Below are 17930 nucleotides of genomic sequence, written 5' to 3'. Positions count from 1 at the left end.
ATCTTCCTTCTCTATGACATCCTTAGCCAGCAACAACATCAAGACATGTCAGCTGAGAATGAGATCCTGGTGGTGCCCAAGATCGGGCAAGGCCAGCTCTTCCCTTGCATCGAGCTCTGCAACCACCTCCTCCGCCGTGATTTCAGCATTACCGTCGTCGCCGACTCCGACATCTCCTCCTCCATCCCCTCCGCCCTCCGCCAATCCCCTCTCTTCACTCTCATCAACGTCTCGGCACCACAAGAAACGCCAGCAGACCCACCTGCTAGCTCCCCTCGCCAGCATCAACAGATAGCCCAAGGCATCGAGTCGTTCCTCGCCGGGCGTGACCCAGCTCAAGCTCGCCCTGCTTGCGCGGTGATCGACCACATCATGTACAAGACCCAGGAGGTGTTCTCCAAGCTCGGGATCCCCACGGTGACGTTCATCACTTCCGGGGCGTGCTGGGCGGCGGTGCAGCACGCAGCGTACGTGGTCCGGCCTGACGACATGAAGCCAGGGGAGGTTCGTGCCTTACCGGGTTTGCCCAATGAGATGGTGCTGAGTTATTCGGATCTTAAACAGAGGCGCCACTGGATGCCCTCGAATCGGGGCGGGGGAGGTGGCGGGAGGGGCCCGGGAGGGTCAAGGCCGCAGATGGGCCCGCCTCTTCCGGGTCATCCAGCCCCATGGGTGGAAGAAGTGAAGAGCTCGGTAGCGTTGCTAATCAACACGTGCGATGATCTCGAGCGCCCATTCCTAGACTACGTGGCCAATCTGACGGCCAAGCCCATTTGGGGCGTGGGCCCACTCGTGCCGGATGAATACTGGAGGTCCGCGGCGGCCTTGCTTCAGGAGCGGAAGATCCGGCCCAAGAGAGAGTCCAACTACACGGACGACGAGATAATCGGGTGGCTCGATCGGCAACCTCGTGGCTCCATCATGTACATATCGTTCGGCAGCGAGGTGGGCCCTTCGATGGAGGAGTACCCGGAGCTGGCCAAGGCACTGGAGGAGTCGAACCGGCCATTCATATGGGTGATCCAGAAGAAGTCGGGTCAGCCCGGCCCGCTGGCCAGAGGACCAGCCCAAATGGAAGGCGGCTACTTCCCACATGGTTTGGACAGCAGGGTGGGGGAGAGGGGGCTGATCATACACGGGTGGGCGCCACAGCTGCTGATACTGAGCCACCCATCGACCGGTGGATTCGTGTCGCACTGCGGGTGGAACTCCACAGTGGAGGCAATAGTGAGAGGAGTCCCGATTTTGGCGTGGCCAATCAGGGGCGACCAATACTACAATGCCAAGCTGGTGGTGAACCATCTCAAGATCGGGGTTTTGGTGTGTGATCAGTACCCAGCTGAGATGGTGAAGAAGGATGATGTTTTGATGGGAATTGAGCGGGTCTTGGCCGATGAAGAGATTAGGAGGAGATCGCTGTGTCTCGGACAGAGATTTGAGAAGGGCTTTCCTGAGAGCTCGGTGAGTTCATTGGATGCTTTTAGAGATTTTGTCCACCGGAAAGCAGCTTAGGCACCGTTTGCTTTGTGGTGCCTACTTGTACGGAAGTGGGAGTTTGAAGCTAGAACGATAAAGCGACCGTCAGTTTCTACCATTTCTTGCCTGTTCAGGGGTCATATAGCAGTGATCCTTCAATCCCGAGGCTATTAATCTCTTTTCCAGGGCTTAAAGTAATACAAAGCCAATAATCAATTCCCAGGGAAGTATATGCAGACGCTTTTAGAGATCAAAGATCAACTACCAAAACTCGTCATTAGTCTCACTCAGCATGTACCAAACCCACAGATGCTGTGCGTATGGAGAAAATTTATGAGAAGACAAACGAATTGTGCCATTGTGATTCAGAAGGTCAAGCATAAGATAAGGTTAATGAACCTTTATCGCTCCTCCCAATAGAAAGCAATTCTACTATGGATAAGAAATAGAAGGCAGTGACCAGTAACCCTCCGCCTGAATAAATGATGTGCATTCGAAACCTGGACGTGTCATGATGATTCTGCTTCCAGATTGGGAACAATTGCGGATGAAAGCACTATATGAGAGACACGAACTGCTCCAATCAGCCGTTCTGGCAACTCATCAGCAGTGTTAGCCTGCGCCATGCATTACACAAAATGGCATTAGATTTCTTTATCTTTCCCTTTTTCCTCTAATCTTGCACAGCACATCCGCAACAGAACAAATATAGTTACAGACAATGGAGGCATTCTTTTTCCAATCTTAAGACATCCCACATACCCTCACTATCTCACAAGAAACTACAGAGAATAATAAAACACATTATGCTTATCGTGGTTAAAGAATTCTCCTCATTTGCTATTCGTTTATTTCTACCTTCCTCATCTAAGTCGCTCCGGGGCATCATGAATTAGCCTTTGAGCTTCATGCAGTTAATAAAGAGGTTCTAGCCAGTATCCCTTTTTTCAGCTGTTTGTAAGATGTCATTTTCCAGAGTTCTCAATGATCCATCATTGCCGTCCTTTGTTGAGTACATTCAAGAGAAACCCAAAATGCAGCAAAGAAAAGCCTACCGTAGGAAACCCCAGCCAGATGTTGAGACGGAGATGGGAGACTTCGGTTAGACAGGGTATGGAAAGGCTTAAAGGGACTTGGGAGAAAACAACACGAAAAGAGATGGAGCATCTAGAGCTTAGAAGGATTCAAGTAGCTGATCCCACCTTGTGGGAAAGGCTTAGTTTTCAGTAGTTGTTTTTGTTGTCTTTGTTGTCATTCTTTTTAGGTGGCTTTAAATTATTCATTCCGTCAAATATTTTTCTGAGAGAATCATGTTTTTTTTTAGGCTATGACTGATAGCAAGGCCTATCACATCGATGTGGAATTACATGAGTAAGATTGTCGAAATCCAGCCCAAAAAAGTTAACAGACTAGTGCAATGCTCCTAATCTGAAGTCACATGCTTTTTTTCATTTTCTTACTAGAAAAGTTAACACGGCAAACCAATGCACATCTCTTATTGATGTGTCCCTCAAAAATAGAACCCTATTTACATACTACACAGCTATCAATGTTGTATATTCATATGTCTCAGGCAGAGTAAGTACTGGGGAAGATCGCCATCAACTCCATATTAGCTCGAGTAAAACCAGACACTTCGCTAGCTTAGGCATTGTGCTACAACAAAATCTATGTCTTGATATTGTATAATGTTTCTGTGTATTTGTTATTAAGTATAGAATCAAGTCAAGTTGTAAATGCAAAAAGCTTAGACCACATTTAAAAGGTTCGGTTAGCAACTAATGCGCTTTGGACTATATGAAAACTGCATCAAAGTGGGGACAAATCCACAACAGAAGACATACAACAGAGTTTGCACAAATCATTAGCATACCTGTACAAGAAAAGCCATATCAACAACCAAAGTTGTAATGACTCCGATCACAAGCCCCAAAACTCCATTAGCAACAGTAGAAGAACCAATATCGACATCAATCTACAAAAAGAGGAAATCATGTTAAAACCAATGGAATATCGTCAAATACTCATAAACATATCTAAGAAAAACCAGATGACTCTTTACTTCCAGGTAGTTAGGACCACGGATATAGTTGCAGTCAACTGCTTTCCCCAACAAACAAGGAGTACTACCAACACTCTGTCGAACAATCCACGAACCCTGCATAATATATGTTACAAGTCAACATCCTCAAGAAAAAGTTTACTGCAGAAAAAGAAGAAAAGGTGAGGATCCAATTATAGAAAAAGTATTCGACGGAATTAAAATGATTCTTACTATACAGTGATAGATATAGGTACTGATAGATCTTTAATTGATGGAAAGTGAAAATTTTTAATTTGGAGAGAGATTTTATTATCACAATTTTCTTAGTAACATATACTACGACGTCTCATAATCTCCTACACTAAAAAATAGAAGCAACTTGACCAAATTGCCCAAGCATTTCCAGCAAAGCAACTCAGAAACATAGTATTATCCACATACACCTATGGCCAGACATGTCTATGTGTGCCTAATGCAAGGATTGAAGTAATCATATGTTTCATCCTGAAAAATGGAGGGCAATTCAGTACTTTTAGTATGGTCAATCTGTTGATATCATAAAATGGCTGAGACAAGTACCTTTGGTACTGATGGGATGAGCTTGAATCTACTATTGCGAAATTCATCGTCACCATCAACGAATCGTTGCAAGAGGGATCCAGGTTCCAATTTCTTTGTTACGAAGTAAAACACCATACTGTAATGGGTTGAACCAGGTACCTGCATAGATGATAGGTTATGCTATTGCTGAACTCTTAAGTGTCAGCTAAACTGAAAAGAAATGATCATCCAATTTCAGGATCTTTATTTGAGGTGCTTACTTGTACGTTGATGACAATGGAGAAAAGCCCCTTCCCTGAAGCAACCTGTAGAGGCACGTAGAAAGTCCTAAATTCATATGAAAGCTCCTTAAGGTCACAAAATGAGCATGAAACATCTAGTTACAACTGTGTGAACAGAAAGCCACTATTTAGATATGTGGAGCTAGGTATAATCACTACATAAACAAATCCTAGAGACCATTATGCATCAACTGTGGTTATATTCATTTCGCAGCAATATTAACTAAAATATGTGATGTTCACGGCCAACTAGGCAAATACGAAGCCAAGTCACACTATTGCTACTAGAACCAATCACCTAACAAGATTAATGAACACCATCAATATTTGTCTAGAGGAGTTTGTTAAGAAGTACCCCAGGGCACTTGTTAAGCATCCAATTAAAGAAAGCTTTCTCATTTCCAAAGCACTGTTTTTCCATGTTTGGCACAATTGGTACTTTGCAAATGAAAACATTTCTGCATTATGTATGATTAACAAGCACCCCAGGGCACGCATTAACAAGAGCCTTGTCCAAATAGCCATTAAAAGAATATGGCGATGCCTGGGTTCAATTAGATAGAATTAGACTTTATACGCTATTTTATTCTTGCAACTTTCCTTTCCTTCAACTTTGAATATAGTTCCCTGATGTCATCATTTAATGCATCTAGACCGGGTTAAGACTGCTAATCAAGGAAAAACAAAAGCTATCAGCTTCAAAATGGCAAGGAAAAATGAAGTGCTCGCAATAACTAAAGAAAGTTTTCTTAAGAGACTGCTCTAAGATTTAAAACTCACATTAAGACTACACGGTTTCAGAAAATCTCAAAAGAAAACTGCCCTTCGTTTCTGTTTGTTCTATTGAACTAGAAATGGGAAAGGTACATGCACACTCATCAACAGAGATTGAAGACCGAACTCCTCATTTTAGTTCTGCCGTTTCCTTAGCAAAATTCTTTGCTTAAATCAAATTCAACCACCTGTGGGCTATATCCCGTTTAAAGTTTCAAAAAATGCAGAGCACAAAATTTAACCGTCCATCAACATCCACCACCACTATGAACAGTACAAGGAGCTGAAATTGAGAAAATAATTTTACCTCTAAGGAAAAGCTAGAAAAATTATTTTGCCTCGAAGGAAAAGCTAGAAATCTACTTTTGCTATTTAAATAGGTGCAAACTTTAGAAAGAGACATAATTAGCAACTCTGACAGTGTCTTTGCATGGAAATTTGACTCTATTTGTTCTGCTTCTAAGGGTTCACGGATCTAGTTAAATCAGACTCCTGACCAGCCCCAACCCCATTGTATCACGACTAGCTTCTGCCACTCTGAATTGTGGGACAGGTCTGGAATCCCATTTAGGAAACTTGTAAGAATAGGACCAGTACCAAATTTAGTTGACCGGTGCTCCAAAACTCAAAGCGTACTAAATAGATTCAGGCAATTATAGTTTAAATTTCTAAATTAATGTATCAATGAATAAATACAAACATATTAATTGTATTCCAGTTGGGTTTCAGGTTCTCACATACTTAAGTGGATTATAGACTACATTTGTAAACCCCACTCAAGATGGTAACAGGTCCGTGGTCTTATTTGAAATTCGATGTGGTTCAGTTTGGAACATGGTCAGCAGTCCCAAACTGCCCACCTACTATCCCTATCTGTTTCTATCTGGTTGTTAGATGATAATCCAGTTTACACCAACTGAGCACCTCTCTTTCCTTTCTTTGTCCGTATTGACTTGATTAGCTATTCTTGGGTATAGTGGCATCAAGATTTTGTTACTGGATAACACGATGCACCACCTTTACTGAGCTAAATATGGGGACACTAATGATACGTGGCTACTCAGAATTATCGTTTCCACAATGGCTCGTGACCCCCCAAAAGCACCAAAACGGAAGTCCCACCCACCACACCATGATGAAAAGCACCTCATACAACAAGTAAACCGGGGTTTCAGACAGGAGAACAGTCTTAAGCAAAATATTTGAGCAATTTAAGAACTGACTTGTGCTGCACATCCTTTTCGTCTAGCAACATGGTCTATTCTTTTGGTGTCCTTGAACCAATCAACAGCAACAAGATCCATTAGATGTTTTCCTGCAGGAATCTTTATAAAAAAAGTTGCAAACAATGTAGTTAGTGCATAACTACTAATGATATTGCGAAAATGAGTATTTGAGCACAAAAGAAAGATATAAAGGACCTTTGATTTGTCATAGCAAAAATGCTTGCTCCGAACTCTGAAGTTATTCCCATCAGAAATTCTCCAGCAGTCACGAGCATTATCACGGTCAACGTGAGGTAGATTACCAGAAAAGCATGACAAATCAATTTCTTCCACTGTTTCCTCTTCCATGGCTTCATTTTATGTACCGCATGCAAGCAAAGTGTTATACTCAATTTACACAATATTTGTGACATTAAGAAGTCAAAGTTCAAAGCACAACATTTACCTTCTTTCTTGACTTCACCCTCAAGACCAGTTAAGTATTCCTAAACCATCATTACATTATGAAAAGACAACGAAGTTAAGGTCCTGAAAAGGTAGGCATTCATAATGTGAGGAATACCCAAAAGTAAATCGCACCTCTTGTTCTTGAAATTCCTCATCTTCATCAGAATATTCGTCCATCATAACAGAAGTTCTACCCGAAGCATTAGTTTGAAGAGAAGGTGTTGGATGAACAGTGAACTCATTTTGTTTAGCCTTATTTGAAGAAACAGAAGCTGATGTCATGTTAACCATGACAGGGATTCTTGGAAGGGCACTTCTTTCATCTGTCTGGGCAAACCATTCACGCATTCCTTCAAGCAAGAAGTACATAATGAAGATTTGTCATCAGCAAAGAAAGGTGAAATTGTCTCTAGCTCATAGATATGCAAACATAAAAGTAAACAGACTATCATATGTCTAACCATGATAACAAGTATATTTTAAACTAGAAAATTAGCTCTGATAATTGGAAAAGAAATTATGCAGCTAGCAAGTACTGAATATCTATTGCAGCTAGCACTTCTTTCAAGGAATGGGCCAAACCGGGTTATTTATCAAGAGCAATAGCTAAGGGCCCCGATACTGCCACTTGGATCCGGAACCTACATGCCGATGCTCACGATTTCAATAGTCATACCAATGATTTGGAGGAGACCTCTTGAAAAGTATTTACTGCTCATTTTGGCCAACTTTTCCTTATCTTTCTTTGGCTGACTGGCATGCACATCCATGGTGCTCGTTTTTCCAATCTGTAGTATGGCTAAGTGACCATACTCACATTGGACCTAGTGCCCAGGTGGTTTGTCCAATAGTGGACCAAGAAATATTGAATAGCAATGTGGGCGGGGGTTTCCAAGGAATACAAATAACCTTTGGTTTTCAGATTTGGCGAGCATCTGGAATAACTAGTGAATTACAACTCTAGTGTACTGCAATTGGTGAAAAACAATGAATTTAGACATCAGAAATTGTCTTCACATGTAATTATAATCAAGTCAAACTATTTTATAGAACATGTGAGATTTTAGTGCTGAAAACCAGACAAGATGCAAAGGGAAAGGAGATGAAATAATGAGAACATACATATAATAATCGGGAACATACAGTCTTCAACTCCTCAAAATATAATGCACATCAGCAAAAACCTTAACCTCAGAAAGTTAAAGAGAGAAATGTGGGAAGGAACTCACCAGCTACACTATTCAACAAATGAAGGAGACAATGTTGCTGAAATGCTGGAATATAGCCCGCACCCCATCCTTTCAAATCAATTTGCATAAGATGCTGAACCTGTGTTCTTGGCCTCCCATTTCGAGATTTTAGAGGTGAGATGTTGAACCCTCCACCTGAGAGCACATGTTAAAATCGCCCTAATGATTCCCACACGAGGAAATTTACAATCCTTTTTCGCTTGAGAATCTACACCTATGACTTACTCTCAACATGTGCACGCACATATCCAGGCTGTGGACCACAATTTTCATGCTCTCTAGAACGAAATAGCACAACTGCAATGAATCCAACATTTAAATGCGCCTCATCAGTCAAGCAATTATACATAAAGGTTGAATTACCACACACAAATAGCAATGCCAATGCTAGGTTGTTCCAAAATAAAGCAAAGGAAAACTCTTCATGCAACAAAAATAACTGAATTTTGAGACCAGTGGAGAAACACAGTACCATAACTCCCATCATCATTTCGGCGCCAGTACCGCACATAACAAAGATCACGTGGCCACACAAACCTGCAATAGAGTTATTGACAACGTCCAGTCTTTTGTGAGTGAGCTGCTCATAAATGAGAAAGATGTACTTACCAAGTACAAGCAGAACCAGTAAACAAACCAGAAAATCAAATGCCAAAGTCACCAGTTGACTTCCTTAAATTTGTAATAGCAAGCATTAAATGACTGATTAATCACTTATTTCGCACAACTCATCCGAAAAAATTGCATAAGATGTATATGGCCCATAAATACTTCTCCAAGGTCAAGGCTTCTAATGTAAGTTTGCACCAGAGTTCATCACATGACAGACTTGAATGAATGTCAGGCTTCACACTGTTGAGGGAAACAATGTGTAAAAATTCGCCAATTTAAGAAAATCCAAGAGAATAGCTAACGCGATCTTGATGAACACTGGATGTGATACCACCGACTCACTTGCAAGAGAACAGCTCCCCCTCTTTCTAGATCCTTTCCCTGGGTACTTTTAAGTTCAACGAAGAGTACAGGATGACCTAAGTCTTTGATATGTCAATTACATGAGATTTTCGATGACATAATTTAGAATCAAAAACCTATTAACTATGAAATCCTGAATTTAGGTACTTGTGAATTAAAAATAAGGGGCTTTTTCTTGACAAACAGACATAAAATAGATAAAGATGCAACCAATGTATAAAAACATCTTGCGAAACAAACTTTATGTATGCGCAATCCCCTTCAAGCTAACCAAAAGACGTATGTCCTTAGTTCCATGGAGCCTTAGGAGTTCAATACGGAGATTTTAGACATAAGAATCTGTTAAAGACTATCAGTACCAGAATAAATCAAGTCCATTTTCCCTCAAGATCTTATGCTTTTAGATCAGAGAAGTGAAAGCACAAAACTCAGCAGGGATTAGTGGAAGACCACATTATCAGCGCCTAAAAAGCTTATGATCTTCTATAAGAGGTAATAACGACATAAAACCCTGTAGAGATTATGGGTCTTCGTTTTTATATGGTTTATAAGTAATCTCATTTTTCCTCCCAAATACAAATATGTCAAAGTTATGGGAAAATTTTAAATACACTGTGTAGATATTATGGGTCTTCGTTTTTATATGATTTTTAAGTACTCTCATTTCCCTCCCAAATAAGTAATTTCAAAATTATGGGAAAATTCTAAATTGCTTAATGTGTCAATATTTATACATTCCAAAAGGTTTCAATAAAAATAAAAAATAAAAACAAATTTTATGACTAGGCATAAAGTAGTAAGTAAATATCCCTACAAAGTCCAAACAGACCAGGACAACCATCTAAAAGCTTTCACAGGGTCATACCACGAGAGAGACACGAAAGTTCTCATTCTTGAGGGCCTTACGACTTCAAAACTGCAAACTCCAAACTAAAAACCAAACTGAAGCTAGGTTGTCAATAACTCTCTCTAGCTTTCCTCGGCATTTTGGTTTTGTACATCCTGATTTTTCCGTAATTTTCATAAACTCTTCAAATCTACTTGAGCTATGCAATTCCAGCCATTTCATCAAAATAATAGTTACGATATTGTATCCTCATAACCCACGGTCACACAGGTAGAGCATAAATTTGCCATTACATCAGAGTGTTGTGCATGCATAGATTTAAGTTCCACTGAAGCATATTCATTATGTAACAACCTCAACATCAGAAAAGAATGCTATGCCATTTATCTTCATTATTTAGAAGTACAAAGAGGATATCAAACCGAAGAAGAGAGGATTACATTGGGTACCAGTCCAGCTGAAGCCGGTGATATAATATTGCCGTATGCCCATCTACCTCTTCAACTAAACTACCATCCTGGAAACTGCTATCCCACCTGCTTAGACAGTAAATTGTCCTTTCTCATTTCAATTTGCATACCATATCAATCATCTCATAGATGCAGAGACTGAGATGCAGAGATTCCACAGAGTAACTTCAAAGTAAATAATTATGTTTAACCAGAATAGCCACCGAGCTGTCAAACTTTCGGAGTGGACAAATCTGTGTAGTTCCTTTTCATGCTGATAGATCATGCTACCCAACAACTAGATCAACTACGCTAGATGACGTCAGAATAAGCAACAAGCATTTCCAAAAAAAAAAAAACAAAATGTGTAAGTAAAGTATCAACAATGCCTCAGAGTATGCTAGCTAAGCCATATTGCAGTTCTATAGAGCCATTTTTAATACCCAGAAAATGGTAAGGAAAAGACCTACTCAAACCGTGTCCCGTCCATTCTCATTACAAGCTGAAATACTTCCTCACATGTAGCCTCAACAACTCCAACAGCCCTCATTGCTCTACTGCAGCTCCTTGGCTGCACAGAATGCAACAACAAATGTTGAAGAAGCCGAAAACACCTAACATGCAGCAGATCAAGCAACTCCACCAAACAAATATAAAAGAAGGTAGGTGAGGTAATCAATTCATGCATACAAAAGATATAAGTCAAAAATTCATACCAAATAGTCGACTTCAAGAAGCTCTTCAAAAATTCGAAGGCCTGTCACCAATAGAAAAATCAACTGATTTATTTTCCACCAGGGATGGCCAACCTTTACCAAATTTAGTCACAACACGCTACCATTTTGACACTGGTGCAGACGCCAATTCCTTATGGGAAATCCTTGGTTATTGTTATTCTGATGAGACATTTCTGAGCCAATTTCCCTGGTCCAGTCAAGGACTGAGTCGGGAAGACCTACCAAAAGTATGGAGACCAAGTTAGATAGGTAGAAATCGCAATTGTGACAAATATAAGAAATCAAAGGGATTGAATAACCATTTCCAATTGTTTTCCTTCGCAGTAGGTCTTGATGAGAATCATCTTCATCCTCTGGTGCACTGAACCTGAATATCAAATCAGTAAGAAAATTTACACCAGAGATTAGAAATATCTGCATGAATGACCAAATTGTTACTGTCAAATTGCCCAGGGAGACTCTATGTATACACTGGCAAGTACTACTAAGTTTATAAATTCTAAGTTCAGCAGCCTGGAGTGGGCCACTAATGAGAATAATGTTACAGCACAATAGAAATGAAAAAATAACAAAGCCTAGACAAAATAAGAACTGTTTTGGATCTTCAGTGGACTCCTTCCATGAGGCCCACTTCACAATGAGAAAACTGTAACCCATGCATCCGAACAAATAGTCTCCACAATGTGAGGTTTGTCTGCATGTTTTCGTGTACTCAAGTAGCACGAATTTTATCTTTTATTTTGGTTTATCTATGTAAGACCACGAGTCAACAGAAAGCGAAAAAAAAAAAACTCAAATGGCATGTTTGGTAGGAAGAAAATGGAATGAAGGGAGGAATCTAATGGCACATTTAGATTATATCATGAAACAAAAGGAGGAAAATTGACCATCATCAAAAGCACTCACTCTATTCATGTCTCTCTTTCCTATCCCTTGTTTGGTTGGCAAAAGGGTGGAACTAATTCAAAATAGATTTTTGTGGGGTGATTACAATGAGTTGCATAAATTTCATCTAGTTAATTGGAATGCAGTTGCGCAACCTTTTTGTAACGACGGTATTGGCATCCAGTCTTCTTTACTGCTCAACAAGGCTCTTCAAGGCAAATGGTTTTGTCGGTTCAATGTTGAACATAATCATCATCGGAGGGAAGTGGTTATTGCTAGATTTACCTTGAAAAAATTGGTTGGATTCTAAGAGTGGAAGAATAGCTCATGCTAGCAGCATTTGGAGGCGGATTATAGATGAGTGGAGTAAGCTTGTTACTCATATGGATCATATTGTGAGAAATGGTAAACGGATGCACTTTTGGCTTGACACTTGGTGTGGGAATATGTCTTTCAGAGATCATTTCTCTGACCTCTTTGACATAACTAGGAAACAAGGAAGCTCTTGTATTGGATTGCTATTGTTTCTCCGAAGGGACAATGACTTGGGAGATTGCCTCAAGACAAGCCCAAGATTGGACACTCGAAGCTTTTGTCAGTTTTTTTTCTTATTTGCTGTTCGAATTCTAAGACTTCTCTTACTTTCTGTGGATATTTTGTCTTGGAGCATTCGTAGAGATGGAATTTGTTCTGTAAATTCTTATTATAGTTATCCCGAGGAGAAGATTGTTGGTGGCAGGGACCCTTTTCCTTGGAAAGCTATTTGGAAAGTGAGAGTACTAACTAGAGTTTCATTTTTTGTTTGGGAAGCATCTTGGGAACAACCTCTCACCTTAGACAATTTGCAGAAAAGAGGGATTGCGCTGGTCAACAGATCTTTTTTGCAAAAAAGAGGCGGAGATGGTGAGACATCTCCTTCTTCACTGTCTACGGACAAGATTGATCTGGGTGGCCACTTATGCGTGCACTGGGCTATCTTGGGGTATAGGAGGATTTGTTGAACAAGAGTTGGGCTTGGCACGGTCTTCTTTTGCGTTGTGTTAAGAAAGCGATTTCTTCAATCCCTCTTGCTGTTTATAGGTTGAGTTAGAATAGTGGAATAAGAGAGCTTTCATTGGAGAGGAGATGCCTCCGTTTGTAATTATTGAAAGTTGGTTGAAAGTCTCACACTTTTTGTATAGTTGACAGTTATGTGTGGATGTAAGTGCTTTAATCAACATTGTAAATGACATGTGTTGTAACTGGGCTCTTTTGGCCCGCCCCCAACATTATAAATGACTTGTGTTTGCACTCCCTTGGTTCCTCATAATCTTTTCTTTTACCTAGATAAAGAAATAGAACGGAATAGGCATTCCTATTTTTATGCTTGGCTGTGATAGGACTACAATGTGAGAAATAAAAGTTATTAGAGTCAACTTTTAAATATGCCCTCAAAAGAAGTATGAGAGAGAGAAAAAATAAGGATAAAATTGAAACAAAAAATTAATCTGTGCTTTTTTAAAGAAATGAATGCTATTTCCTTCCCTTATGGCAAAGGAATGCTAATTCCATCAATCGATGGAATTGGCACTCCCATCGGAATGCTCATTCTGCTAATGATGTGAATGGAGACTGAATCGCAGTTCCATTACAACCTCCATTCCATGTAGCAGGGATGGCCTAAATATTTTAGAACTCAGAAAATTGAGGAAATGAGGGAATTCCCTGAGAAAAGCCAGATGATGCTATGCAGCAAAATAAAGAACTAAGAATTGGCATCCCTGGGATAATGCCATACGGCAAAACAAAGAAAATGTTGGTGAAAAGAGAAAAGCATCAACAAACTCGAGAAGAGTGTCATGTCAAATGACATGATTAGAGAGATCTTATCCGAAGCACTCACTGACTTTCATGGTCTGAAGAAGAAGCCGTCCTTCCATTGTCCATCCCGGGCTTAAATTCAAAAGAAACGTACTTATTGCCATTCACAGTTCGTGATTCCTGCTGCTGGTAACAACAGCAAGTATTTAGTTTCTCATCCACATTTAAGACTCAAATATTGACATCCAAAGCTCAAGCACTGAAATATTTAAGCATTAAACACAGGAAGTAATAATGTTGGATGACTTGGAGCAAAAGTCTACTCAAACGACAATACTTAGTCAACAGAACAGTTCCAACAAGTGCTACTAAAGTTAGGCCGCAATTGAAACCAAGAATCAGAGATTTGAGAGGGAGGTTATTATGAAATTGCTTTCAAGAAACACAAACCTCATCAATTGCTGTCTCAATTTTTTCCTTCCAGATTAAGGCCTCCTGGATGTTAAATGCTGCCATCTGGAACAAGAGCATAGTATAATTACTCGTTCCCTCAAAGAAGCTTGCGATGTTCACGGTCAAGATTTCCCATTACACTACTAAAACTATAGCAAAACGAATAACTTACCAACAGTTTATAGCAAAAGTAAACCATTAAATGAAGCATTCATTCTCTCATAAGTGTAGGCTCTACAAGAGTCAGTACTTGAAGTTACCTAGATGTAGCTTGGCAACTAGTCAAAACTAATTGAACAAAAAAATCGATATGCTTGACTGTTTATAAATGGTCTGTATTTATTTTATGCAGAGTTTTCTTTTTTCCTGTCGGGGGAGTATAATATATAAGTTTAAATAGTACTATCATGGTTCAGAACTTCAATGCCAATCGTCAATATAGTTGTCTGGCACACATCTGTGATGGCGTATGGCTACAGTGCAATTTTTCTTTTGCTTTAACGCATGGCCAATGTACGATTTAATGCAGAGTGAATTGCATTCCTCGATACTAAAGCAATCCATATTCATCCTCCCGACATAGTATGGAAGTATTTGCAGGATCCACAAACCCGCCCCCCACTTTCTCTGCCAGACACTTTTTGCAAGTACATAAAAAGGAAAGAGAACATCTAGAGTTCTGCAATAAAGTCTGAAAAAAGGACGCAAGCTTGGGTTTCAGTTGCCTTAAACATGTTGGTCAGTTTATATTACAATTTCAGGACAAAGAAATGGTCGAATCATTAAAAAAAACAGAGGAAAATTAAGGGCCAAAAGAAAAACTAAAGACATCCTGGATACTTTCATCTAACTATTCCTAATGCAGATCTCAACAGATTGTGTACTACTTCACACTGGCTAGATGCACAGTTGGATATTGCGGACTTAACAAGTGTCCTGTACAGCTTCCATCTGGCCACAAAAACCATGTGAAAAATTGGATGCAAGTTATATTAAGGTGATTGATCAACACTTCACAGTTGCGGCATCTCACAGCAACTTCCGTGAAACTGGTCAACTATCTTCAAGGTACTGCAGCTTTAGAAAAACATGGTTTTATTCAGGAAAGGACCTAAATTTCCGTGCCATAAACATTGCTTTTAACCATCAGGAAAATCACCATTGATATCATTGTCTAATAAACAATGAATTATTTGGATTTATTATGAGAAATACCAGACAGGAATTTGATCAACATTACAGGTCTTGTATGTAGTTCGCCCAGAAGGAAAGAAAGCCACATAAAAGTCTTCTCTACAACCAAATTCAATCTCCTATTCATCATTATTGGCTAATTAAGAATGAGAATTAAAACATTCCCCACTTTAAAAGAGAATCCATGCAAATAATAAAAACCACACACCGTGACTCGATGGTGCTTCTCCTTCTTGTTGTAAACACACAATACATAAACCATCTGCAAAAAAAGAAAAAGAAACACCGTTAGACAAAACATGACATGGTTTATTTAGTTCAGTTCATGATATAGTTTCATGAAATAAACTACATTTTGTTCATACCATACTAAAAGGATAGTAATATGTTTAGCATTTAACTTGCAACACCACAGAAATTCCAAAACTGAAGTCTACAGGGTATCTAGTGGGAAAACAAGGCTAGTAAGAAAGGCAGACTGAAGTAAGCTTAGACAAATAAAGTAATGAAGAAGCATAGGAATCGAGATTTGATGAATTTTTGTGATGTGGAGCATCCAGACCATATTCTATTACAACCTTCACTGTTCATTTGTTTCACATCAAAAGGTTTGCACATCCCTGCAGAAGATGCATCTGGCAAGAGGATGATCTTAAAAAACGCCTGCTTATCTGTTTTTTTTTTTTTTGGTCAGAGCCTGCTTATCTTTAACATGAATGTTCTTTTTTGGAAAAACGCTACTGCAAATTGACAGAGATCTTGACGACTTAGCAACATTAGAATCTGTCTTGCATGGCCTCAACCCTGAATTGAGGTATCATGAATTTCTACAATGAACTTAGACCACAAGCAAAGAGCAACTCTAAGACCACACCACAAGCCACCTTGAAACTAAACCAAGGTAAATAAGGTTCAATTGCAGAAATTTCACATAGACTTCCCCCCGATGCAAATTCGAAGGCCCCAAGGCCTCAGAGCAACCTCCCATGACCTCTCATCCTAAACATGCTCGCGTCTTTAGAGTACGTCAGAATCAATTTTACTACTTCAACGACAGAGAGCACAGCTATTTTATTGCTACTAGGGTTGAACCAAGAAGGATGAAGGATAAGCAGACATCCGCAAGTCAGGTAAACTTCACATGGAAAGAGAGTAGTTGGGTTCTCCCAATAACAAATATGAGTACTCGATGGATGCCATGCTTGGTTTTGAAGCACCTATAAACAGGGGTGGCGTTCAAAATAATTAACACAAAATGTCGATACAACCATGCGGCCTATGCTTCTAATGAACCTACACATCCCAGAGGATCACTTTATAAGTAACATAAAAAGCACCGGAGGAGCTGGGTATAGTTATGCGCAGTGACATGAGATAAGGTAATGATCTCAAGAGAAGATTTAATTACCTTCATATACATTAAAATTAGATAAAGCAATAATACACTCTGGGCCGAACCATTTCCGTAAAATTAAATGCAGTCATAGGATGCCTGAAAATAAGCAGTCAAGGGAAATGACAACTCACGTGTCCATGGTGCATCTTCAAGCCACGATCCTCCACCCTGCAATTGCCATCGATTACCATGGTCTTGATCGGAACCTAAGACAAAACAGTCGGCAATCCAATATGGTAATCCTCTTTCCCACTAGGAAAAAAAAAAGCCAAAGATGGAAATTTAAATCGCATATCATAGGAAACAACTACAGCAACCAGGCATGCGAATTGCCCGTACTCCATTCTTCTATTTTCCATAGGAATAAAGCCGCCAACTCTCAGAAGACTTGATGGAGGCAAGGACTATGAATTACGACCAAATCATACACGGACGAGAGGGGGAGGGGAGGGGAGGGGGAGAGAGAGAACCTGCTTATCTTGAGGCTTCTTCTTGTAATAAGCGAGCAGCCGAGGCTCCAGCACGAAATACCTCATGTGTATGTAGGATCGATAGATCTTCCAGCGCCCGTACCTCACCATCCATCCTTCGTACACCACCTTCGACATCGCCGCTCCGGGAGCAGATGAACAGCAACCCAAATTCCCCCAAAATTCGATGCTCCAGCTGCTCTCGAAGCTACAACGGCGACATCCGCGCTTCTCGAGATCAGGAGCAGGCTATCCCACCGGAGCGACTCTCACCGCCACCCCCACTCACCTATCTAGCAGACTAAGCACGTCCTCGGCGAGCAAGATTCGAAACAATCGGACAGGCGCGATGGCTCCAAGGATCCAGAGATCGGTCGACCCAGGCAGACAAGCTACTGAATCGCAGCTGAAGCGAAGAAGAGACCGGAGCTTCGCCAGCGGAAAAAAAGGAGTTCTTTCGAGGGCAACGCAGACGCCTCGGGCACGTCGTCCGCCGCGAACGAAGCCGCGCGTTGTAGACGACGGAGGAGGTACGACGTCGATTCCGGAGTGGAAGGAAGAGAGAGAGAGAGAGAGAGAGAGAGAGAACGTGGAGGATTGCAATTTGACCGGCGAATACAATTGGAAAAAAAAAAAAAAAGATAAAGGCGAGAGAGCCCATCGAC

General features: G+C 40.5%; 2 protein-coding genes and 1 long non-coding RNA gene across 4 annotated transcripts; 2 read left to right on the top strand and 1 right to left on the bottom strand.

The window, feature by feature from the left end:
- Positions 1 to 45: 45 nt before the first annotated feature.
- On the top strand, positions 46 to 1590 carry LOC115757605 (anthocyanidin 3-O-glucosyltransferase 5-like). Its single transcript, XM_030697904.2, has one exon. It carries the CDS (start codon positions 46 to 48, stop codon positions 1510 to 1512), a length of 1467 nt encoding a protein of 488 aa, XP_030553764.1. The 3' UTR covers positions 1513 to 1590.
- A 132-nt stretch (positions 1591 to 1722) lies between these two features.
- LOC115757585 (protein ENHANCED DISEASE RESISTANCE 2-like) lies at positions 1723 to 17777 on the bottom strand. 2 transcript variants are annotated; one of them, XM_030697881.2, is made up of 22 exons: positions 17266 to 17777; positions 16927 to 17001; positions 15608 to 15661; positions 14203 to 14268; positions 13835 to 13938; positions 11367 to 11434; positions 11169 to 11285; positions 11047 to 11087; positions 10801 to 10901; positions 10322 to 10417; positions 8532 to 8596; positions 8285 to 8356; positions 8039 to 8194; positions 6942 to 7159; positions 6808 to 6847; positions 6558 to 6712; positions 6360 to 6461; positions 4342 to 4386; positions 4100 to 4240; positions 3539 to 3634; positions 3350 to 3451; positions 1723 to 2093 (listed from the first exon to the last, which is right to left on the bottom strand). In XM_030697881.2, exons 1-22 carry the CDS (start codon positions 17401 to 17403, stop codon positions 1986 to 1988), a joined length of 2160 nt encoding a protein of 719 aa, XP_030553741.1. In that variant the 5' UTR covers positions 17404 to 17777; the 3' UTR covers positions 1723 to 1985. The 2 variants fall into 2 exon arrangements, with proteins under 2 accessions (XP_030553741.1, XP_030553742.1); XM_030697882.2 differs by having other exon boundaries at positions 13835 to 13935.
- LOC125314349 lies at positions 2548 to 2888 on the top strand. The gene is made up of 2 exons (XR_007197860.1): positions 2548 to 2702; positions 2801 to 2888. It is a non-coding gene; the product is annotated as an uncharacterized LOC125314349 (long non-coding RNA).
- Positions 17778 to 17930: the final 153 nt, after the last annotated feature.

Source organism: Rhodamnia argentea, chromosome 3, assembly GCF_020921035.1.
Source record: "Rhodamnia argentea isolate NSW1041297 chromosome 3, ASM2092103v1, whole genome shotgun sequence".
NCBI lineage: Eukaryota > Viridiplantae > Streptophyta > Magnoliopsida > Myrtales > Myrtaceae > Rhodamnia > Rhodamnia argentea.
Note: the sequence above shows the minus strand (reverse complement) of the source record. Positions and strands in the feature narration are given on the sequence as shown.

What these genes read in the sequence shown, in the direction of transcription:
- LOC115757585 (XM_030697881.2), bottom strand. Translation starts at nt 17,403, where the DNA reads ATGTCGAAGGTGGTGTACGAAGGATGGATGGTGAGGTACGGGCGCTGG. An exon ending in TCTGCACCAGTGTCAAAATG is followed by an intron (nt 11,088 to 11,168) that starts GTAGCGTGTTGT and finishes TATTGGTGACAG; the next exon opens with GCCTTCGAATTTTTGAAGAG. An exon ending in CAGCTGGACTGGTACCCAAT is followed by an intron (nt 8,597 to 10,321) that starts GTAATCCTCTCT and finishes ACTCTATTGCAG; the next exon opens with GTTTGTGTGGCCACGTGATC.
- LOC115757605 (XM_030697904.2), top strand. Translation starts at nt 46, where the DNA reads ATGTCAGCTGAGAATGAGATCCTGGTGGTGCCCAAGATCGGGCAAGGC.